Source organism: Cydia splendana, chromosome 1, assembly GCF_910591565.1.
Source record: "Cydia splendana chromosome 1, ilCydSple1.2, whole genome shotgun sequence".
Classification (NCBI taxonomy): domain Eukaryota; kingdom Metazoa; phylum Arthropoda; class Insecta; order Lepidoptera; family Tortricidae; genus Cydia; species Cydia splendana.
The window spans coordinates 20,071,124-20,097,701 of record NC_085960.1 but is presented as its reverse complement, the minus strand read 5'-3'; the positions used below and the strand labels follow the sequence as shown (position 1 = coordinate 20,097,701).

The 26,578-nt window shown below is 34.1% G+C and overlaps 1 protein-coding gene across 1 annotated transcript in view; it reads left to right on the top strand.

The window, feature by feature from the left end:
* Positions 1-316: 316 nt before the first annotated feature.
* Positions 317-26,578, top strand: part of LOC134791894 (zinc finger protein 177-like) — a 65,733-nt gene continuing 39,471 nt past the window's right edge. Inside the window, exon 1 of the mRNA XM_063763016.1 lies at positions 317-955. Within this exon, the coding sequence (XP_063619086.1) occupies positions 767-955 (189 nt within the window). The 5' untranslated portion in view covers positions 317-766. The remainder of the gene's footprint in view (positions 956-26,578) is intronic.

The following is a 26,578-nucleotide window of genomic DNA, read 5'->3' as shown; positions in this document are numbered from 1 at the left end:
GGAACGTTAAAAAAAACACCTGTCGTAAGAAGTCGAAAAAAGCTCTATAGCAGGTAGGTCCGCGTGCGCCGAGCGAGGTTCTACGCCGCTCTGACGGGCGGCGCACGAACCTGGCAGGTGCCGCCTTTGGAGGGGAGCGCACCTTACTACATCTTACAAACATATCCATACGTTTGATATGGAACTTATTAGTAGCGATATAAGACCTATATTTCGAAAATGACTATGACAAACTCTTGCAGGGCTTTACTCCTCTCCTTTTTATCGAGCAAAAAATGAACTGTAAACGCGATCACGGCCGCTACTAAGGTCAATGTTAGCGCTTCCTTCAGTCTACGTTCAGAGACGGCGCGCGCATCTTGCGTATGCGCTTACCGGTACTCCCGTACTGTGCTGATATTGTACCCTAAACGGACAATATTGTGACGGGTTGAACGAACTTTGATAAAAATTACCATCTAATATTTCGTTTACTTTAACTTTGAGAACAGCCGTGCCTGACTCATATGAGTATATGCAGTGATTAATTTACACTGACGTTTCACTGGACGATCGATCACGCATCCAACCGATATTTTGTCGGCGACATCAGCGACTGATAATCGGAGAGACGTCCCTTTTTTCTTGTAATAAATTATTTATACTCATTAACTGTGATGGACGAGTTCAGTCACATTCTCGGGGATTACTCATTTGTGGCATGACTGTGGGAGGACAAATTTAATCCTAATTAATTAATCAGTTTTGACTGAAAGTGCGTGCAAAGATGGAGACTTTGGTGTTAATACCCCAAGAACTGAGCTTGGCTTTGAGGCCTGGTGGTGCTAGAGGAAGGGAGGCATCAGTGAATGTTTGGACATCACAAGAGCTGCCGAAGGGATCCCTTTTATACCCTTTTCAAGGAACTATAAGAATCGACAAGCTTCACGTCTACTCCTATGTTCCTGATCACGACGTGAGTAACCGACTGTTTGTTTATTAGTTACGTTTTTATTTAGGAAAATATTATATTCAATGACCTTATTAAATTAAACTATCTATGAATTCATGACAGAAATTTGAATTTGTAGATTTAATTAAACTTATAAATACTGACAGTAGGTACCTACTTTATTCACATTTATTGAATATACCTAACTATGATCTGTTCTAATTTAGAATTGTGATTATCATTTGAAGACTTTCAACCATCTTTCAATACTCTTTGTGATATATGCATATGACATGACAACGTCTCAATTAGTAATATGTTAGTAAAATATGTATTTTGTCATAGATTGTATCAAGGATTGCCAGATAAAATATACTTAAGTATGCTCTTTACCTACCGCCCATTTGCCGATACTTCCATAGGTAATTTGTTTGTTTATGACTGTTGAAAAATGGTGCAAGTTCCATACAATTTTTTTAAACATATACCGTGTTTCACCTTCTAACTGGGTCCTAACTGAATTAAGTATAATTAACGCAGAGCAAAAGTAACTGCATCTAGAAACTTGATTATTACAGTAGGCTATTTACGTAAAGTAATAACACCAAGGTTTTATGGACCCAGAGTCTGAAATAAATACATTGAATTGAATTGAATAATCCACTAAGAAGGGGTTTTACAACATAAATACAACCCCTAAAATAAAATTAAAAATCTACGCTAACGAAGTTACGTAACTATGAAACAATACTGAAGATACAGCCTACACAGAATTGCTACTTTATTAGTAACCTAATAAAAAAATTGCGAGACTTCCTTCTATCAGTAAAGATTCTAATCAGACTTTAAGAACCACATATTAAATGACAGTAATTACGCTTACCACATTAGAATAAATTATTAAAAATTGGTACAACATTAACATTTTATTTTGTCATGTTTAATGGATATGGGCGTCCTTGGTAAATAAGGAAACGACACATAATACTTCAATTTAATAACTGCACGGATTTTGAAACAATTTGTATATACACGCGTGTAGTGGCTTGGGAGGTAACTATAAAATGTAAGTATAAAAAGACTTCTTATACGTACCTAAAAAGATTCAAAAGGTAATATTATTTATTAACCTCTTCCTTGTCTATGACCAAAGTCACGCCCGCATAGACGTGTTAAACTGCCACTCTGTGAGTACTCCTACACAAAATGTTTACTCCACATTTTATGTTAAACTACATACATATACGTACATTATAAATCATAGATTTATTTTTAATTTACCAGCCAGTGGCGAAAGAGGAAATGTATTGCAACATAATTCTTATTTATTCTATTACATAAGCCTCCTAGTTACAAGGAAATAAACAACATTATCTCTTTCTTTGACTTTTCAAGGTACAAGTTATTGCATAAGAAATATATCTTGGCTTACTCATTGTTATGCTTTCCCATTGGTTAGTTTCTGTACCTACCTACTGCAAAATAAATGAAACATAATATATATTAAATATGAGGAGTCCCATGTTGTGTACTGATGGGAGAGATAATATCAAAAGCGTCCTTATCATTTTGAATTAAATGAAGAAAAGTATTAGAATCCAAATAACAATAAATATGAACCAACTTTTCATGTCGGAGAACTATTGGACGTTGAGACATATAGCGCAACTTCCCGTGACGATGACGGCCAGCTTACAAGGTACAAGGTTACAGACAGGTAATTATAAAATGAGGATTGTGATCTATGAGCAGGAAGTAGATAAATTAATTCAATTACTTGTATTGACAAATTCAACAATAGATGCAGACTGAAGGTTTTGTAGATCTTTTTAATTTAACAATATAAAAAAAGTCTGCCGTATTCGAACTTCAAGATATTCACAAGAGACGACACGTACTAGGATCTAGTATTCTAGAAACGTTATAGTTTAGATATCAACTAGTTCTCTTTTGCAGCGCAGTTAGGGCAACCAATGTCAGTTTTACGTTAGATCGAGTAAGATATCTATTAGATGTGAATTGAATCCTGTGGAAATCGTTCAACAGTATCTCCAGAATCGCGCAAATGTCAAATTTGACAGGTTAGATCTTAAACATATCATTATCGTATCTTGGTGATGTCTAAAAGATGTCTAATAGATGTCTATTTCAAAATCCGAATCGGGCCCAGTTTTTCTTGAATTCTAACCGTGATCTATGATCAGGAAATATAAGAATTGATCAGTTACTTTTGTATACAGGATGTATTTGCAAATAGTACAGACTTAAGTTTTAAGATTATATAATATAATCACTTTTTTCCGTAAGGAATCTACCCGTCTTTACAAAGTAGTAACCTATTACTACTAACACTCGTCAAATAGACAGTATTAGACAGAAATGTTAACGAAACAATCTGGTAGCATTGAAAATAAAATGTCTTCAACTTTCCCATTCATTACAGATAATCCGTACTTAGGGCGTGAGTAAACATCGTTATTTGAAAGTAATGACTCCCTTCCTATGTTATTTGGCTTGCTCGTTATACCTGTTCAAATGAATACAAACAGAAAACTTATAGGAAACCACAATGGTTTCGAAAACGTGAGTGCAGCCTTGAAATCGTCGGAGATGTACAAAGTTGGTAAAGAATTGGTTGTATACAGCATACACCCATAAATATACATATATTTATACATAGGTACATACTACAATAATTAAGAAATAGTAAGAATCATAATAACTTGATTTTTAAATAGTGCTTTAAAATTAAAAGATGTAGGTAATGACATTTTGGTAAAAAGAAGCAAATTTTAAACACCTGTCTTGTTACAAAAATATTACCTATAACTTATATCACTTTTACAAATAAAGACACTTTAACAACACTTGATTTGTCCAAAGTGCGTCAAGCCATTTCAGATTTTTGACCAGTGGAAGCTTCATAAAGGATGACTCACGTTAGATCGGGTCGGATTCGGGCCGGAGCTTCCGGCGCTTACTTTTCTATGACAGATGACCGGTGATCGGGTGATCACGTGATGCTTTCCATAGAAAACGAAGCGCCGGAATCTCCGGCCCGGACCCGGTCTAACGTGAGTGATCTTTAATGTCGATACTTGGGCTCGGGGATAAAAGTCAACTCCATTTATTTCTAGTCTGTGGTGCTCGACTCCTCACGTCCGTCCTCGGTTACCAACGAGATGAGAGTTTAAAACGGACGGATGGACAAAAACCAGATCATAAGCAACCGCATGATTGTGCTTTTCGCGGCCAGCCGTTGGTTTTCTAAATAAGCTCGAGCCACAAACTTGCATCACAGAACTTTGCCGTAAATGCGTTTTTTAGTCAAATGCTGTTTTATTTGGCCTGTCTAAAGTTTTTTTACAGAGTTTAGTACTTATAAACTTCTTAGTTTCCATGGGTTTGGTAGATTTTTAATTAAATTTGGTATAATTACTAAATAACAGAACTGTTAGTATGCTGGAAATACAAAGTAGGTACGACAAGTTGACGTTGGTATCGATTAAGTAAAAAAAAAATGTGAATTCGTCTCATTTGTCGTTATTGTTATTGTACGAACTCTGTAAGCACTTTTAAATGGGTACTTGTACTACCAGTACATAACTTTAGAGACCTTCATTATTTTATAAAACCTATATGGTTAATAAAAAAAAAATATTTTATTTCAGGCCCGCACCCATATAAAACAAAGTGATACTCAAAGTCTTAATGAAAAAAAAAGCCTTAACCCACCAAGATACAAATGTTTAATTTTGTTTATCCCATGGCCCCCACATTGCATATATTTTTGTTGTCAGTAGGTACCTAAGTATAAGGTATTTTAGTTAGAACAATACAATTCATATAATTCAAAAATCCAGAATTTCACTGGGCGTGGGCTGCAGCATAAAGCCGGAGCCACAAAAAAACTTTGATTTCTATCCGATAATTTATATCAAGGAATCTAAATGCATCTCTTTATGCGTGACGCAAGTTATCAGCTTCAGAGGATATAGTCAAGTGCGAGTGGGACACAAAACTCTTTAAAAAATAGATGTACGGAATACATGTTTGAATATTAACACCCTTTCTTACTACGCTTGTTCATAATACTTTTTACTTTGCTTTTATTTTAGTTTTAAGATTTTATATTTAGTTTGAAATGGGTGTACTATTTACTGTACGTGATGCCTGGAAATAAATCTTTATTTATTTTATTTTATAAACCAGATAAAGCTCGAAACGGACAACAGTAAACTGCCTTTTGGATCCATTTTAGTCCCTGAAAACATCTCTAATTAGTAGTATACGAACTTGTTTTAATACAAAAAACTCGTTTTATTTTCGGGCGTTTACGGTAGGTTAGGGTAGGGTATCATAATACAATGCTTATAAGTTAATAAATGTTTGAAGCTGTGATGTTTTTTTTTAACTATAAGTGCTTGGGTAATAAATACGTACTTGAATTGATTTTATATTTTATTTGAGCATTGGCAGCGAGCAGAGTAAGCAATATCGGTACGCTTTCATAACTATGTAAGTATGCAGTACTACAAATTAACAAGACAAGTCGAATGTCATCTGTAAACCCTAAACAAAAAATGTACTAACATTTGAAATCGCACCTCGATTAAAAATACCCGCAGATTTCTTTTAAATTGAGCCACACAATCTAGTAGCATTTTTATACATCCAACTGATCCAACGCACGCGCCTCTTCATAACCACTACTTTGTTCCTCACAAGAAGCTAATTACTATTGTACTGAATATTTTGACAACGGCCATTTATAATTCTTTATACAGTCTTTATTGGACCGGAATGTATTAGCGGTGTTGAAATTTAATAATTGGTCCATTTCACTCGTTAATAACTAACTGAAGTTTTGGTTGAGATTCATGCATTAAAGTTTGTTGGACACAACGATTGCATTTTTTTTGCAATATTATTTATATATTTACACATTTTTATACACAATTATAATATAAATAAACTTAAGATTTTTATTTTAAAATATTTTATTAAATTATGATTAAAAATATTGCAAATACAATCGTAATAAAATAAACTAACTTATCTATAAAATAAAACTAAATTAAAACTAAAACTAATAAGTACTAAATAAAATAAAACTAAATAAAATTAAAATACGTCTAAGAAATTGGGCCCCTTTGGCATGGTGCCGAGGACGCTGGCAGCATTTCCCCGCTGTATTGCGAAGCTAATACGTTGAGCGAGAAAGCTGCCAGCTCTTCGGTCACCAGTGAAATCGATAAGCCTTTTTGAAAGATCTTTAAAAAGTTGTAGGGCATTAGGACCCCACGGGCCAAGGGTCTCAACCCCAAATGGCATAAAAATATACTCGGGGCCGAGACCCCTGTACTTATGGAATTTGAGCTTTTCGGCCGCTTTAGCCGCCGCACCTGCTTGGTGACTGGTTCCCGTGAGGTGGGAAGGGGCCAGAGTGTCAACGCAGGTAGCGTCCCACACTAGCACCCTTCCCAAACTCCAAGGAACCAGGGACATACCGTCCGGTCTCTTGCCGTCGTCTCTAGCCATGCCAGTTGGCTCCAGTAGAGCTGGCACGTTGACGGATGCAAGAGACCGCCGGATTATGTCATTCAGTGCGGCGTGTCTTGAAAAGCGGCCAGCACTTTTTTGACAGGATAGCCCGTGGTGTCCTAATTCATCGACTTCACTGCCGCAGGGGCACCTGTGTGGAGCACAGACGCGGACTCCAAGCCGAAGACAGGTCGCGATGCGGAGAGTGTCCGGCGTGAGGAAGGTTCCGGTGTTCGGTGAAGGATAAGCCCGGAGCCAATCACCGGACTCCCTCGACGCCGAAGCCAGTAGTCTGGCCCGTTCGCGGCCTGTACTACGGCTTAGGAGGGAATTCACTGAAATTTGGCACATGATGTCATCCCAGCTCCTTTGACAATTTGGATGGGTTGGGAAATCCTTGTTCGGGCAAGCACTTGACCAAGCTTTCTTAGCTTCGTCCAAGCCCGCAGTCTCATAGTTTGAGGGAAGTCCCCGTAGGATTTTACCTATGAGATTTGCGGAGCTGTGGACTGTAGACAAAAAAGCTGGCAAGGATACACTAGAAATTTTTCTGATCCCTAGCCCACCATGACGGATGGGTAGGGATGCTTGGGTCCAGGAATCGTCGCTGAGCTGAATATTGAGAATGGATTCCAAACTTGACTTAATAAGGTCATCTAAAGGTAAAATAATATTTTCGAATTTCCAAATAGGGCTGCAGCGAATGGCGTATGTCAATTTAGGGACAAAAAGGCAGAATTTAAGAATTGTAATTGCGTAGTGAGGACTTATTTCAAGAAGGCGGGTTGAAAAGATTTTGAATTTGGAAATTGAATTTTGTATATAGTTTGGAAAAGACTCTTCGAAAATAGGAGACCCTAGGAGGCAAAGTGACTCGTTGTTAACTGTTTTTATGTTTGGAGTTAGGGTGTTGAAGTTTTGTTCAATATTGTTGTGATTAGGGATGGAATTTGGAATGTACAGTTCGCATTTGCTAAAGTTTATTTCAAGGCCGATGTTGCTAAATTCGGTCTTGATTGTGGACAGGTCGGAAGTGACAATATCTACGTCACCTCCTAGGGTTCCATCATCTAGGTACCACACGTTAAATTTAGAATTTAGTTTTTTGATGATAGGGTTAATTGCCAAAGAGAATATTGCCGGCCCGAGCGGGTCACCCTGCTGACAGCCAACTTCTGAAGAAAGCACGTTTTGGCGATATAATAATTTTGTAGGATCTGCGTAGGATAGAAGGAGATAGTTGTAAATTTCGGGTATGTTATGTTTTGTTTCTGTCAGCAGGGTGTCTCTGTTTACTGAATTGAAGGCATTTTTAACATCAATTTTGATCAACACCTCGGACGTCGTGTTAGAGAGGTAAGTGCGCAGGGAGTGTACGGCTGCTTCGCACCCCCCTTTGGTGCCAAATCCTAGTTGTATTGGTTCGAAATGAGGTTTTAATTTAGATATTATGTGCCGGACTGCTAATTTGGATGCGAGACGCCGAAGTGTTGTACCAACGGCTATTGGTCTCACCCCTCCGTCTTTCTTGTTTAGAGCGATTAGGTTGGCGCCGAAAAGAATGGGGACTATATCAGGGTTAATGTTTCCTGTATACATTTTATTGATTAATTTTGTTATGGAATTTAGTAGCTGTTCGCCAGCATCGCCTGTTGAATATGAAATGAGGTCTTTCAGATGTTGGGGTGAGATTCCGTCTAGGCCTGGTGCGGATCCATTTTTAAAAGAAATGATTAATATATTAGTTATGTATTACATTTAATAGTAAATTACATTTGTGAGTTATCTCAAAAGCTTACTATAGGTAAAGCCTGACCAGGAACATGTGATCATTGTCAAGAGGGCGCTGTTATTCTCATGTATAGGGTGACAGTTCAGTACAGTATGAAAAAAATAGTTCCAGTGAAATTCCGCAACATGGCGCGTGATCATATATTCCTGGTCAAGCAATAGGTATCAAACAGAGCTAACAACACTCAAAAGTAAGTTAATTATAGGTACAACTAGTGATAGGTGAAGAAGTGAAGCCTATGCTTAGCAATGGGTAATTGCAAGCTGTATAAAATATGATGAAAATACATAAGTAACAATCTAAATATGACGGCCTTTAAAAATAACATAAAAATTATTTTGATAATCATATCTCCATAATAAAATAATCAAAGCTAACCTACGCATAATAAGTGTAAAAAACGTATAAGTTACCACAGTAGAGAGTGCAAATCTCATTGTTTTAACACAAAAGCGAAAGTTCATTCTTCACTATGAGATAATTAGGTGTTTCACCTGTTGCATGGATTGCGTCACATGAGGTTTTTCCTCAATTGTATTGGACAGTGAACTTGTATGGAAAGAGTTTTTATAGCCATATTGTTGACGTGTCGGAAGCTATTCAGGTTAATTTATTACGCGGGGCGTATGAAGACTATGAAGTGAACTTTATTGCAGAGACAGTTTGTTACTAATTAATTCTTTTGAAAGCATTTAAATATTTATCTGATATTTGGATAACTTTTATAGATATTTAAGATGTGCCTATATAATTATGTATTAAGCTATATACAATACTAATTTTCCTTTATAATAGCTAAACCTTTATAATAGCTAAATGGGTTATGAGGGTATTTTATTCCTGTCAGTTGTGACGGAATTTTATTTAATATTGGTAGGTATTGCTAGAGTGCAAGTGGCACTTTATTGAACACAGTATACCTATTGGGAAAACAAGAGTAAATTAGCCTGCGTTATCTTTAAGACATAGGAAAAGGTGCTCAATTGTTCAAATTAGCTAAACCGATGGAATAGTTTTACGTTTGCCCTGCAACTGTAAAGTACCTATGAATTTATCCATTCACTAAATTATCCCAATGTACCTTATCGTAATACTACATTATAACATAATTATACCTAATGACAGAGATACAAATTACGTTGATGACACCGCCGCCCTAACAATTTTATAATATTAAAACATGTCATCTTAATCTAGATTATCTGAGTTCAAAGAGCAAGAGCATGTCAACGTTCCTACATAATAGCTTCATTTTTCTCGCCCATATTACAAAGAATTTATGAAGACTTCGCACGCCTTTTGTTTTTTTATCACAAAGAATTATACGAGTAGTAGTCATTTCCTTAAAATTGTTGAAATTGTGACGATACCAGTAATTAAGAAGTAAGACTAGACGATGTAAAATATTACATTGTTTAGACACTTTCATAGGTCTAGTGAATATCATTTAAATAGTGAATAATATATCATTTAAATTAAAATAATTATTGTACCTAACAAGAGGCCTCTATTATTCTATTTCAGAGTTATTTCATATTTTATTTTTATACAGTTTATTAAAAACCCATTAGATCGATCGGGTTCTGATATTATGAGGGTTAGGTATTTTATGTATAACACTTACATTAGGTGTCAATCTTACGATACTGATATTAGGTATACTAGGTTCCGATTATACTTAGGTGTCGTTTGACGAATCTTTGAGGTGTGGGTATAATGTTACATAGGTACATATTTATAACAAGTCTTTAACTCTCACGCAACCTCGCTTCGCATTTAAGTAATACAAATATACCTTGTAACAAATTCTCATTTAAAATTCTTATCGGTCTATAATTAAAATCATTCATAATCTTCCCAGTAATTGCCCGCAACCGTTTAATTGATGAATCACGAAACGCTCAAAAGTGATTTATTATAAAACGAATATGAATATTTTTGTTTAGTATTAGATACCTATGTTTATATAACATAGATACATATAATGCTACAGATATTTAAACTAAGATAAAAAAATATTTGCATATTATTTATATATATCTACGGATTAACCATGAGCTGGGCAAGGCATTAGCCAAAAGTTATTTTTTGGGGCTGTAAGTACCTACGTTATTTACCTACGTACAACAATTTAGGGATCAGAAGTTCTTTAACAAGTTTTGGATCATGGATCTGGATCTGGATCAATAGTTCTTTACAATTTAATGATAGTAAAACATTTATTAAAAAGTGAAAAAAAAAACTATTACTGTAACGGCCATCAACCACTTCATCAATAGCGAAGATGAACAAAAACCGGAAAAAGTGTACCAAAGAACTGCACAACTACTTGTTCCCATCTAAGGTCTCACTTTTTGTTGTAAGTAAACAACTTTGTTGTCAGTAAACATTATTTATTTAAACAACCAACAATGTCGCATCGCACTGGCGATATAAACAAGTCAATATTAACATAATACAAAACACATCATTACTAGTTTATGGCGAGTGCTTTCAAAATGGAAAGCGTTACATGCGAAAAAGACCCAGATGCGGTGCAAGTGGCCAGCACTTAATATTCATGTGAATAGAGTCATGTAAGAAGTAACCACTGAGAGGACTTAACTCTAAGAGAACAAAAATAACAATTACAATTTGCCTTATTTTTCAAGACATTCTATTGAATAGTTACCGTTTATTATCCTACACATATCCTACACGATTCCAAATAAAAAAATAATTAGACACTTAGTACAAATTTAGTACTTTTAAGGTTTGTCCGTACATCTTTACCTAATTTTTACATAATCTTAAAAATATTTTTTGTATTTTTCAAATCTCAAATAGATAAACATAAACAAGGAACTAATTTTGTTTCACCAGTCTGATAGTCTGCTTCGAGCTCAATGAGTGTTAGGACTAGAAAGATTTAAAGTCATTAATTATGTAAAACCCGAGTAACAGATATATTGAATTTTGATAATTATATTTTGCTTTTAATCATTTTTTATCTAGAATATCACTAGTTTATTACTAAATTTAGATGTGAATTTTGCAACTTGAAATCTTAATGAAAATAACATTAGCTATCCACAACATCTAAAATAAACAAGAATATTAGAAGTATAATATTATATATTTCACAATTATCAAGTAATACTCGTACAATTAATTCATGATCTCGTTCTGATTCTTCTTGGTTTATAGCGTTTACCGCGGACCAACTTAGTTTCGCCTAGCCGGAGGACAAAAGATTTGAATAACCAATCGGCGCTCCGAAGCAGACCCATAAGTTACGGTTTGCGTACCTATATATACATATTTATTTATTATGGCACGAGTCTTAATATTTTCAGGTATATTATGAAAGTTAATAATTTTGATATATTTTTATAAGGATTTAATCATGCAAAGTTTTAAATGTTAACACGTTTGAACATACCTATAAGGGTCCAGCAAGAATATCAGTTTTATATTCCACTTACTGTATGAACTCCACAGGAAAGACGCGTAACCTTAATATATAATTCTTAAAAAAAATTTTATCCCCAATCCGCGATTCTTCAGAATTCACGGTACAATTTACAATATAAATTAAGCTACAATAAAACATATTTTCTAGATTAAATAAAAGTTGATATTCAATAACTAATATATTGTTATTAAAAGTAGACAAGCCATCTGTAATAGTCCAAGGGCATAAACTGTGTGCCCCGTTATTCGATTCCATACCCGAGTTTACGATTGAACCAATATCTTTGCTTGTTTATTTGCAAAACCATAAGACCTGAGTTTATTGAGTAGTAGGACTAGATGTTGCATAATATTATCACGTCACATTCCTATCTTACATTAGTTACATAAGTTATATTACAAGGAAGCCTTTGTAAACTCACAAAAGACCGATTCTAAGCCATTGCATATATTTTTAAAATGTAAGTAAGTATAATGGTTAATTCCCGCGATTTGTGTGTAGCATCTTTTAACCAAAAATATACCGTGAATACCGTCGTAATAATATTAATCAATTAAATTATTCTTACAAGTTCATACGGACTATCAATTTGAAACAGGCGCAATCAATTACACACTTATTTCACTCACAAATCATATTAAACATTTCACTTGAGCGACTCGTCTTTTTATTTCTAGAAATTTAATTAATCGAAAACAGATGGTACCTTGTTAACCGACGGTATTATTCGGATTCGGTTCTTAATTGAAAAATCGATAGGCGATTCATGATCTTTTGAAAGATCGCGCAAATACAATGCGCACACGCTGCGCCATTGACTTTCTATGAAGGACGATAATCACCTATTGTTCATAAAGTTCATATAGCCACGTAAATGTAAGAATGTAGTTTGATATCGAGGTTGGGTTAAAAATCGTTAGTCTTATTGATTCCAATATATAGTAATGTTAAAAAAGTTCACAAATTGGCTCGTAATGCCAAAAAATCATTTATGACCATACTGCGTTTCAAGACGATTACAATGAGCCTAAACACAGTAAGAATACAGCTTTAAATGATGGAATGCTGTTTGATACTCTGTGGTCTTCATCGGTTCAGTGGTTCAATAAATGTCGATTTACGATAACAAATGCACGAATTACAATAAAGAATTACCCTAATCACTATAGGTGTGCCTATTTTATTTGAAGCAACTGCTAATTTTTAAGTGTTTTGTTTTGTATGGTCATACAAGATTTCTCGAAGACGGTTAGTCCGATTTGTATTTTTTTAAGGGGTGGTTCATAGTTTTCATAATCGCATCAGAACCTGATTATTGAAATCTAGGGATTTTTTTAAATATAAGCAAACTAGGTACCTACATATATTATACATTTTAATAGTATTAGGTAATCCATTATCTTAATGTGTTTTCGTAAACATACCACAACTATACCTAATGCAAGAAGAGGCACTTTTATTAAAAATACTAAGTATTACACTACCCGTTGTTTAGGCTATTTTAAATCCTATTGGTGTAAATCTAAATATAACCTAATTTGCAATGGCAACAAATAACACCATAAATAAACTATAATACAATGTTAACGCTTAGAGCATTTTTATAATGTGCCCGGTTTCCAAAATTTACATATAGTTTTGTAGTTAGCGTGACTTTGGATTCCCACGGCTGCTGGTTTGGATTTTGTATCCATTCAGCGCCCAGAGCGAAGGATATCGTAATTTTAGAGCTTCCGGGCAGTTTGATATTGTTCCCTAATTCAGTTATTAGCAATTAGTATTCAAATTGATCAGCGGCCTAAATTAGCGTAAAAGCGCGGGTGAAGGTGTGGTAAAAGCCTTGCGCACAATTAAATAATAAAGCTAATGTTCCATTTCTGACCGCAGCTGCACTACCAGGCCTCCGTCACACGCTCAAGGCCACGCGCTATATGCCTACCGCTCGGCGTATCGTCGACGATACAACCGACAGAGGGCCGCCGAACGCCCGCCTCAGCGCTCGCACCGCATTGCACCGCGCGTTTCCCGCGCTTATGCTTCGAAATGCCGAAACCACGTAATTATTGTGCAGTAGATGGGTGAAAAAGTAAAAAAAACAAAGGAAAAAGCCTATAATAAAAATTCATCTTTTTATGGCGGGCTAAAGGTCCCACCTGAAAGTTTAATAATTATATTGAAGGGTTAGAAAAAGTATTATTAAATAACTTTGACGACGTAATAATTAATCGGCCTGTGGTAGCACCGTATTACAACTTTTATAAAAACCGTTGATTGTCCGTTGCTTTGCTCCTGAATATTTATTAATCAACTACTTATAAAATTGTAATAACAGAGAATTCCGAGAAGTGAAAAAATTATAAATCATTATATTAAAACTAAAACATATTTGATTCGCAACATTGGTTTTATTACAATAATCATCATAGGTAGGGTAGCTACAACCCTAGCGCATTCTTACGATGACGCGTTGGCACGTGACTCGAACGGCGGGCAACACAGTCTCGACTCTTTGTGCGCGTAATTATGGTACATTTCTTCTTGTCCTGAGCAGCAGGTATTATTATTAAGGTTCTGTAGGCTATTATAGCGTAGGTATTTTTGCTTTTGTTTGGGAATGAAGTATCTGTTACGTAGTAACTATTTATTAATCTGTGGCACTACTAGTACGAACGCGTCGGTGTCATTGTCAATTTCCATAGAAAAATGATGGGAAGTGCCGATGTCGATGGAAATGGACTGTAACCTTAAAAGCGCGGGTGAAGGTTGCACACAATTAAATAATAAAGGTGACATTCGGATGACAACTATGAGGCGTTTGCCGCCACATTACTACCGTGATTATGGCGTTCAATCCGTCACTCATTTTACGAAGGAAATTGGCAGATACAGCGCCCGCATCAAGGCAGCTTGACAAGATGTAAGTATTAGCTAACTCTGTACAAGTATAACTAGCTATTGCAATTTCCTCATGATCATTTGTATTTGCTGTTACTGCCTAATATTACCTAGGTACTATTATTGAAAAATCTTATTTTGAGAATAAATTTGTTAAACTACTTAATTTATTCAAATTTAAATAGTGTGTTTATTTTTAACCAGGAAATATTGATTTTTGTTTGAAAAGGAGATATAAAAATATATGACATAAAATGTACCTAACCATTTAATTCGTCATTATTACGGCTTATACCCGTAATGGATGGTAATGAAATTCTAATCTGTTCAAAATGATCGATAGAGTGATCAAAGGTAGACATCATTTTATCGAATGTATACATTTTTAAAAGATAAAATAAGTTTTAAGCTTACTTAATAATATTTAGAATAGTAAACCTTTTTGTAGAGAAAGGGTAAACGATAAATAATTAAAATTGCAAACAAATATAAACATGTTTATAATGAATTGATCGCTACTTTATATTAATGTGTTTATTAACTAATGTAGCTAATAAAAAACCAATAAAACTACAAATCCATATTATATCAATACATCCAGACGTTCTGAAACCATTGTTATAATTAAACTTAACACAAATCTCGACCGGTTAGACCAGTTAGTTAGAGTTCCGCAAAATTATGTGCGTTGCCTTATCTCAAGCTTTGCCATAAAATATTATTTGTAGGAAAACCAATTTGTTTCTTCACTATTGAAATTGTGATTTATGAGTTAAGATTTATTTATGTTTTACTTCTCTGTCCAAGTAAACCACTATTGTACAGAGACTTGATTAAGTTATGATGTTTCTAATTTAGATTCATTGTTAGACTTTGCTAAAATATGCGAGTAGTGGTTATTTTGACAAGTCAATAAGGGTCTGGTTGTCACAGTATGGTTGTATGGTTTATTTATATGAATTATTGGTTTGCTTGCAGTGTAGGTACAGTTGTTTCCTTATTACTAAAATACAGACTAAGAACATGCTAACAACTTTTGCCATGGCATTAAAAAACCCACATTTGCTTACTATCACTAAAAACACTCGCTTTTATAATCCTTGGCAATGTATCTTATAAGATACATAATTTTACACCGTTCGATCGTGGAGTTTTTTAACTTCACTTCATATTTACAAGCCGATTAGGGCACAAAATAACCCACTTGTAAAATATTCTTGTGTTACTTTTGCAAAACTACCCTTTTCTAAGTGGCCATAATACAAAACGTCCTTTCCAGAAAAGAAAAAAAAAATACATGTCTTCAAATTTCGTCTGAATTGCCCAATATAATAGACGCTCGAAGTCCATTTAATTGTAAAATTCATAATAGCACAAGTATGTTACCGTCTTATTTGGCTTAAAAAAATGACGTTTTGCATTTATTCAGAGAGACTTTAAGCACCTTACCCTCATCATCATCATCATCTCAGCCATAAGACGTCCACTGCTGAACATAGGCCTCCCCCTTGGACCTCCATACGCGCCGGTTGGAAGCGACCCGCATCCAGCGTCTTCCGGCGAACTTAACAAGATCGTCTGTCCACCTTACCCTACAATTTTATAAATCCAAGACTTCATGTTAAAGAAACAATATATTCATAACATTAATAAAGTAACTACACTATCGTTAATCATCCCATCCAATGTACCATATGGATGAAATTTCCGTTAAAATCCACTAAAACCCTAGAAATGTCGAATTGTCGATACCCATATTACCCATATAAAATGATCAAAAAAGACCGGAAACATAAAATAACACACATCGTTAGCAAAATTACAATAAAGCTATAAAAAGGAACATTATGCTTTGGTGCAAATTTGAAAAGTTTTTATCTTACCTGTTTCAAAGGGATATAAATTGACATGCGGTAACTCAAAAAAGGTTGCGCTAATGCGTTATAATATGGGTTGTGAATGGGACGAAAGCTTTTTTGGGGAAAAAAATGGCGCCTGGCTATGAATGAACAAGTTTTTTTTACATCCTCATATTAAACAAAATTAAATAAGTGATACAATTGCAAGAGTAAATTTTGTGTTCGTTAATGCAATTCTTTCTTTGATCGTAAACAGATAATATGTTGATGTTAACTTAAGCTGAGAATTAAATAGACCTATACGTGCCGTATATATATTATAGTGTTTTTTTTAATTTTCTCTAATCACTAAAGCGCGTCGCTACAGGCATGTCACACGAGAGATGGGAATGGGAATGAGAAAGCGTCGCGAAGTTGACCGTGACGACTTTAGTTACGCTCTGCTCAAATTTCAGCGCTGCTCTATAGGTAGTATACCATAATATATTTAGGTAGGTAAATAGTGTTTATGTCAATTATTCTTGGGATCAAGTTACAGAGCTCCAGACTCGAAAATTTCGAAGTGGCAAAATGCCGAGACAACGCTAAGAAGATGATGACCTGTTAAGTCCATATTATAGTCAGACAAGAAATTGTAGAAAATAAATGAAGGTGCCACCTCTAAAATGCTTAAAAATGGCTACAATTTAGTATGGAAAATTTTTAGATCCATTTTATTTAATTTTTACTATTTTATATCGCATTCTATATGTATGGTAGTGTGGACGATGGACTAAAACATAAGCGCAAAGTTAGTTCTCACAGTCAACGGAAGTAATTTTTAGGTCATTAACCTAGACAGTCAAGACATATGGGTCCAAACCAATATTTTGACCGCATCACAAAAAACACAAAGTGCAAAACTGGACTAATAAATTACCATTCAGTAATATATGCTAATTAGTTTAGAAAGACCCTGGACTTCCGTAGATCTGGTTCACACCATAAATATAATAATGTCATGGGAAACCGGCATAAGTTCATACGTCTAGTATTCTTTAATCAAATCGATTCTGTCGCGATTGACAAATTTTATAGTTGTTCAGTGGTTTTGCTACCGGTGCGCTGGTTTTAATTCACGTTTTATTTAGTTTTTATTGCTGATACCTATCTCTATAACATCACCAGTTTACGAAAATAGAATTATTATTTTACGCTAATAGGGGCACTATCCTTAAATGACGGAAATTAATGTGTGGTGTTTTGTTCAGAAAACACGCTTATTTTCTTTATTTGTTAGATTTATTTACACACAACGATATCCATTTCATGCTCAAGTATTTTTAGGGTTTCGTAGCCAACATAGGGAAAATGGACCCCTTATAATTAGTTTCGTCATTTCTGTATGTCCATTAATAAGTGAAAACATTTTTTTTCAGTGATAAACAGCGTGTGGCACATCATTCTATAGGTTTTTAAATACAAAATTTAAAAAGTTTTAGAATAAATGAATAATTGCTTTTAAGTCCAAAGAAATGTATCCCCCTAGCTCCTCTAACTATTCAAGCGAACGTTAAATAAATTTTAATAAGTACCTACATTAAAAAAAGTACATATTATAATATATTTTAATAAACACTTTCCAAGAAAATTCTTTAGAACATGACTGGTGAGCCATGAATGAATGAGGATTTTTTCAAAAAAGTTATCTTTGCATTAATAGGACGCGAGTGCCGCGAAAATTTTGTATATCGCATGAAGTTACGGAACCTTTTATTATGCATCTCCCGACATGCACTTGGTTTTTATTTTAACAGTTAATGGTTATTATATATCTTATCTCGTCATCTGTCAGAGAAAACACATTACACGTCATAAAAACCAAATTAGCATTAACGAAATTCCCATTATTAACTTTCATATTATTTTGATTCATCATTTGAAAAGTTATTTATTTTATTGGCGCTGTATCATGTGATGTATTCACATAATAATCCATTTGATAATTAGATTTATGGTGTTGCTATTGAAATTTGACATAAATTTATTCAAATATAGTCTGTTAATTGCGAAACTAGTGTTTATAGTTATACTGATTTGATGGCTGACGCATGTCTATACATCACACTCCTCCCCTTACTAATAATACGCTCAATCAATTATCACTAGAAATGTACATCATTCATTGCTTCTTTTAAACACCATTGACATTACTAACTTCCGTGTAGCTGAGAAATGGTGATCAAACATTATGGTAACATCAGTTATGATTAATTTTCGTGACCACATCGCGACGGATGATGGGAAACGTTTGGCGGGTGATTTGTGAGTGAGTATTAGGAGCATAGTTCAAGCGCTAACACCCGTGGATGGGAGGTCAAATGCATTAGCCACCTAGCGGGTATGCGTATGCAAACGTTTATTAATCAAACTTACTTAGGCTTTTTTTTGGTTGACCAACATTTTCTTTCTCAAAACCAAGTGGTTGTAAGTTTAATGTCTATAAACAATAAAGCTGGCTTTAAGGTTATGAGACATGGATATTGAGCCTGAGAACTTTAATGTAGGTAGGTGGGAAATTTAGGTATTTAAATACTATTATTATTTCCAAAGGCAATTTAATTGATAATATTTAGTCCTAAATTTTACAGTTGAAATAGGTTTTCATTGGTTTTTCGTACCTGAAAATTTTATTGATGCTGTAGGCATTAGGCATACCTAATAAAACAAAATAATTTCAAACAGTAAAAAAATCGAAATACCGTTGATATGTTCCTATCACAAACATGCAACCAGCCAACAATCGTTATTGAAAGTTGCTTAAGAAAGGAAAGAGTTGTTGACAAATCGTGTAAAACCCGATCGTCTTGGCCCATTAGACCCATTATATATTATTAAAAGCATCTAACTTTATTAATATTTCCTTTAAGCAACGGAAGCAGTGAACATCGCGATGTTATCATCTACACTTTGTCACCAACCGTTAAAGTTATGAGAAAATTTATATATGTAGAGCAAGCCATTTTTGTAAATCCTAATGAACTTTAAATGATATTGCAAAAAAAAAAATATTTTATCGAGCAAACGATTTTGCTTTAATTAAGTGAGTAATGTGTTAGGTAGGTATCTAAGTAGATCATAAAATGTGGCTTTCCATTAGAGAAGGGTCCTTATGCTTTATGTGCAATAAAAGTGTATCTAAGCTCCAAAATAAATGTAACAAATCGTAAAGGCTCGTTAAGAATCAACGTTAAAATCTGGACCATAGTTGTACTTAAGGACTATAGTTATCTGATTTTACGGCACTTTAAACCTAGACGACGAAATTAGTCGAGTTAAATATAAAACATTACTAATGATAGGTTACTGGCACGTGAAAGTGGTCTACCTGAATGACCAGTTCGGTACATCAGTGATTCCATGTTCCGGTCCATCTTGAAGAAGCCAAAATATCTAATCAACGTTTCCTCCCATGATCATTAAATAAAAATGTCACACCAAACATCCAAAATTGTTGCCGAAACCAATAAAATGCCAATTAAAACCGGCTTGTTTCAGTTTATTATCGGAAGTGTTCAACAAACGTGAGATTTTGTTATTTACCGTAATATACTATTAGAGATACCACGATCTAATATCATAAAGTAACGGACGTCACTTATAGATTAACATTGGACATTACTCATTTGCTTAGATACCAAGTTAGCAAACATAAACGGCTATTAGTATTATTATTTTAAAATGTAAGAAATTCCATTAACCTATCGCGACCTCGAGTGTGGTGGGTAATTGTTACACAGAGTGGCTGAGTTTTACAGAGCCAGTAGACCCAAACGTAAGTATTTATTTACCTTATAATTTTGCAAAAATGTTAAAAATACATTTACACAAATCACAATTTACATATTTTGGATATAGATAAATCAAAAGTAAGAAATTGCTATTCCATAATAAGTGTAGGCAAGTTTCTTTGTTATAAATGCAAATCTAGAACCTATTTGTTACACATATTATCACCGTGTTAATGTTATATATTATAAATTTTGACAATTAAATCAAATTTAAGTAAAATTGTTCATTAAGAAACAGTGATTATTCTATTGAAATAGCGCACAATGGATTTCATTCACTTTCCTACCGCGATCAATAAGCATAAGCAACTTAGTGAAATTAATTACAACAAGTTTACACATAGCTACATTACTTTTACGTATGGCCGGATATTGGGCTGCGTGTGAACGGCACTTATCGGAACGGAAGTGCTCTAGTTGCCAGTCTATACGAAATAGTTGGTAAAATTATTTTAGTAAGCGGTATTCTATATATTTACCTACTGATTTCTTTATAATATTAGTAAAGTGTCATTCTATGGAACTTGCTAACTATTTAAACAAACCGCCATATTGAAATTGTCAAAGAATGATGAATTTACTAGTGACTTTTGTTTACATAGTTAGCAAGTTCCATACCTTGTTGTAGTAGGATTTGTACTAAAACAATACATATATTTTTAAATATATATTTCAAAATAATTATTCGGCACAAGGGGAGACCCTTGCATATAATCAGAGTCGGACTCGCCCACCGAGGGTTCCGTACTTTTTAGTATTTGTAATTTAGTATAGCGGCACCAGAAATGCATCATCTGTGAAAATTTCAACTGTCTAGCTGGTCATGAGATACAGCCTGCTGGTGACAGACAGACAGATAGACGGACAGTGGAGTGTAAGTAATAAGGTCCCGTTTTTACCCTTTAGTTACGGAGCCCTAAAAATGTCTCAATTCACTTTTATAAACGGTTTTGTTAAACACAAAAAAAAAAAATCTTTACTTACTTACACTCTTGAATGGTTCAAACTAATCAGTTTAAGTAAGTATATGTATGTCCGGCCTGATTCGAACTTTAATATACGTCAAATATTTGCTAAAGATACCACATGGCTCGGATATGTCAGTGTCAAAAGTGACGTTTCTTCATACAAAACGTCAATGGCATATCCGATCCATATCGTATCTTTAGCAAATTTTAACGGTATCATAAAGTTCAAATACATTATCGATACATTTGGAATCGAACCCGCCATCTCCGTTTCCTTCCGACGGTTAAACTATTTACATCGAAATGACATAGGAAAGTGATTACTGTTCGTAGTAAGTACGTTACTTATTTCGGTCGTCTACCTTTTGTCTCATAATTTTGATATGTTTCTTATGTTAATGTGCAGCTACAATTGCATAAATCAAACTGACTCTGACAGCTCATTTGTTTGAGTATTGATTTCGTACTAATTAAGGGTTCATTTAAAGATTTCTATCTTGACGCGATATCCTATTTTGTAATAGAAAATGTTCATAACGTACCAATCTTACCATGTATTTGTTACTTAATACAATTAAAAATAAAACATCGAGATGAGCTCGTACCCGCAGACTTCTCGTTTCACACCACAAACATTCACTCATATTTCACCGCATCGTGATTATTGACATATGATCACGACCTCGTCAGAGTATTGTACTTGCAAGTTAAAAATATGTATAAGTAAGTATTTTTTTACCAATTCAATGTACCTACATAGCAATAGACCCACTAATTTAATCGAAATCGTATCGTGACGAGTTGAGTCCTAAACATTGTCTGGTAAGCGAACAGGACGAACCCTTTACCTTTCTTTAATAAATTTAATCAAAGCATATTTTAGACTTTTTTTCTTTTATAATAATGTTCTGTAAAAGAAACAATTCGGAAGTCAACTGCAGCAAAGCTGCATTAACTGTATTGCGACATTACTTCTGCGGCGTTGATGCCGCTGATGTGTCAAAATGAGTGAATAATTGAACGCCATAATAAGTCGCGGCATAATTTTGATAAAAAAATGACAGATACAGTGTCTGCGTCAAGCCACAGCACTAATGTCGACAGTAATGCAGCTGCAGTTGCCATCCGAACGTTACCTTTACTTTATACAATCAGGTTCCCATACAAACCGGTAACCGGTAGATTTTGGCATCGCCTGTTTCCCACATGAAAAGTCGATCTCATAAATTTTGTTATAAATCAAACGAATCATTTGAATACTAACCAGGCAGTAAAATCTTTGAAGTAAAGCGGTGCGCGGTAAGCTAAAGAGTAACATTAGTGAGATATATAGTTTTAGTTGGCTTTTTCAATATAAATAATTATCGCATTTGTTTACATTATTAATCGTGGCTACTTATTCCATTAATGGCGTGGCATATTTAAAAATCGCGTTTTGTTAGTGATTTCCAAAATTAGTTTCTTACCTACTCTAAAAAAACAACAAGCTACGATTAAGTATAATGCTGAAATAATCTTTGTTTCGATTGCTCTTAATTAATTTTCTGTTGTAATTTCATTGTGTACCTACACTAATTGCATTTAATTAAATTTTTATTATTATTGTAAATTTTGTAGGTAAACATGAATTTAGTGAGAAGTTTATGCATTTGAGTGACTCTAAATATTTTAGTTTGAGGCTTTTAATATAAATTTGTGGGTATAATAGTAGTTTATGTGACTGCTACATAATGAAAGGCCTTAAAATACGAGTGTGGGTTTATGAAACGAATGAAATGAGTTTCATAAAAGGATCACACGAGTATTTTAATGCCTAATTATGTACAGTTACATACACTGCTTTATCTACACACATATTATAAACTTTCTATGATATATTCACTAACCTCATATTATAGCCGACATTGGGGCACTTTGTTCTCTGGCGGAACTCGCGGGTTTGAATGGCGTCTACGTCTCCGAAATATCTTTATCACACATTTTACACGAAACTTTTATTATAGTTACTTTAAAAACAACAATACAAATTATTTTTTACTTAAACTAATTAAAAGATAAAGTCAAATGGCGGCAAATGAAAACTTTTTTCACGCACGTCACGCATTCGCAGTTTTTTTTTTAATTCAGAGACAAACTCAGTGAACGAATATAAGAGTCGGGGTCGAATGCTCTATCGTTCGGTACCAACTATAAGATGGTCAAGCAAATCTTGTCAGTAGAAAAAGGCGCGAAATTCAAATTTTCTATGGGACGGTATCCTTTCGCGCCTATATTTTTCAAATTTCCCGCCTTTTTCTACTGACAAGATCTGCTTGACCAACTTTAACATGCGAGATTTGTCAATATTGTATGTAATTATGCAATTGTCATTTAATTTCGAATAAAACGTCATCTAGACTGATATTAGAATAGGGGTCAAATCAAATTGTTTTTTTTTTCAGAGTTGTTCGAAATTTGAATGGATTACCAAATCGATTTTGATATAGTAATGAAGCTATTACAACATTTTCACAGATAAGAAATTTGCTGTAACTAAACAGTTTATCGTAATGTGGGCCATTATTTACGGATTTTGAAGGCATCATAGAGGGTTTATGATATGTGTGTAGATAAATAATATAATATACCCATTAATAAACTTAACGACGAAAACAAATCGCCAAACGTGAAATACGCAATTACGCATAGTTGAAGAGTTCCGTTCTGGTCTTCATCAGCAGTTCCATTACATAAAAGGACACTGTTCTGAAAATGCAAATGCTTGATTTGTTGATGAAAATACAAAAATCGCTATATAAATATATGCCCATAAGATTTGAGGATTTCTCAAAATTTTTCATGGATTCCATCGTCAGAAGTAGTTAATTATGACGAGAGACCAATCTGGAACCATGTACTTTTAAACAAAATCCTTTTTTTCCCAAATCGGTTCAGAAATGTCGGATTTCTGAGGTGACATATAAACGAAAGAAACAGTCGAATTGATAACCTCTTTCTTTTTTGAAGTCGGTTATAAAGTACGCACCAGTACAAGTTCAGTACTTCAGTTAGTTTGTAGCCATTTTGCTTTATTTTCTGAGGTTAATTGCTGTTTGAATAGGGTTTTAAACCACGTGCATATATTATGGGTGGAGTGTCGTGAATGGAACTTGTTTAGGATTTCCTCTGAACCTAAGTAGTAGAAAGGACGCTTACAGTGCGCACGTTTTAAAGCTTATCTTATTTTACTCAAATTACTTTTAATAAAGTTGTTGGAGGTTGAATTTCATTAGTTAATGTCACGACATTTCTTAATAATATTAGTTAAGGCTTGCGTACCTATGAATAAATAGTTATGTACCTTAATCTATAAAGTTACGATTGTCAAATTTCATTTTACGTTTCAATGTTGGTATGTCCGTTTTAAATATGTTGGACAATGTTGGTTTTATAATGATCCTTCTGTATGACTGTGCAAGATCACAGTGCTACTCGATCACGCAGCGTCATACTTATTCATAAACTAAGGATTACTTGCAAATACCGGACCTGTCCTGCGGGAATCTTGTCCAATAAACGAGACCGCTGCCACAGTGTAGGTGCAATGAGTTATGCTCTTCATTATAGTGTCTTACCTAGGTGTCTTATATCAGGTATTACGATTTCAGGATTATTAAACAATGTTTTCACTTTAACATACGTGTACGTAATCTCTTTCAGTCCAATAAGTAGCCAATCACAATAATAACTTTTTAGTTAATTTCTTATTCTGATTAGGAATAGATACCTACGTAAAACAAGTAATGAGTAATATTCGCTTGATTTATAATGTTATAAAATATGCAGGTATTTGTGAAATTTCTCCAGATATCCGGTCAAATTTTTTTTCCACTTATTTTCTAGTGTTAGAGTAAAATGTTGCATTTCTAAACACATTCACATTTTTATACATATCATGCTTTTTATACATATCAAGTTTAGCAACATTTAAGCATTCTAATTATACTAACTTCCGGTGTTTACTGGTTCCGCTAATATATAAAATTTGAAAGTAATGGCTAGAGACAACAATTACCATATAACTAATGATGAACTCTTAGTATGTAATTAATTATGTGATACGAAAGGGATTTTTTTATTGACTTATGATAAAAGGTGGTTAAATTAATGCTCATTAATCTCAACCAATAGTTTTAGCACAATAAAAAATGAACTTCAAAATTTAAGGGGCATGTGCAACTAATACAAATGTGTTTGTTAAAAATAATCTTCTCGTATGTAGTCTATATTATAAACTGTTATTTAAACTCGTAAAACGTATTTGACTTTGCTAGGTATACTACGTTAGACTATGCTAAATCGCTTATCTGCCAAGTAAGGTCAAACAGACGGGCACAAATAGTTCCTAGAGAATAAAGTTAAATAATAGTACATTGTAGGAGAGGACGGAAAACCGCTAAAAGATGGACGAGTGCGTTTGCTCAAATAATACGAGTCTATCTTTAGCGTTTCCGGCCGAGGCATTACATAGTGCTTTTCACGACTACTGCGAGGAAATAAGAAAACATTTGCATAACTATAACTACTAGCCCGCGATTTATCTGGTAGCAAATTACTAGCCACTGTCTGTGCTGTCTCTTGAATTTCGGTAGGTGTCAGCGTAAGAATATCATTTTCTTCACTAGAAGAACTCATTTTTATAGCGAGCGTAGATACGTGTTTCTTGTATTTGTTAGTCAAACACAATTTACACTATCCAATTCAGTAAGTATTTTCAGATCCCGCCTTTTTTACTGTTTTTATCACTTTTAAGAGGCGTTTTTCTGTTATTTGCTCGGAGTAATGTTATTTGCTTCAAACCGACCGACCGAAAAACACAAACAGTTACAAAAGTAGAAAACGCCTTAAGCGTGAACTGAATGGATAGTTGTTAAAAAAAATGAACTAAATGGTTTTGACATTTTTTTTAACAAGAAATTGGTCCTATAAATAACCTAATTTAATTTTTGAAGGAAAAGTTGCGCCAATAAGGACCTTTTATTGATTTTTATGTTTTAAATGATACTCATTGCTGTAGCGAACCATCACCAATGACAGATGATGATAACAATGAAATATTGTAGTAGTGGTGATTCAGGTGCTACAGCTAATTGCCTACTTGCCAGCTTGGTTTTAGACCATCTATTGCCACATTTCCGAACAGTGGCGTGAAAAATAAATTTTAATGTATATTATATAATAAAGATCAAGTAACTTCATATTTTTATGTTCTTGTTACATGTATCATTTGTCAGTTTTCAAATTTACTTTTAGGGTCATGATAAAA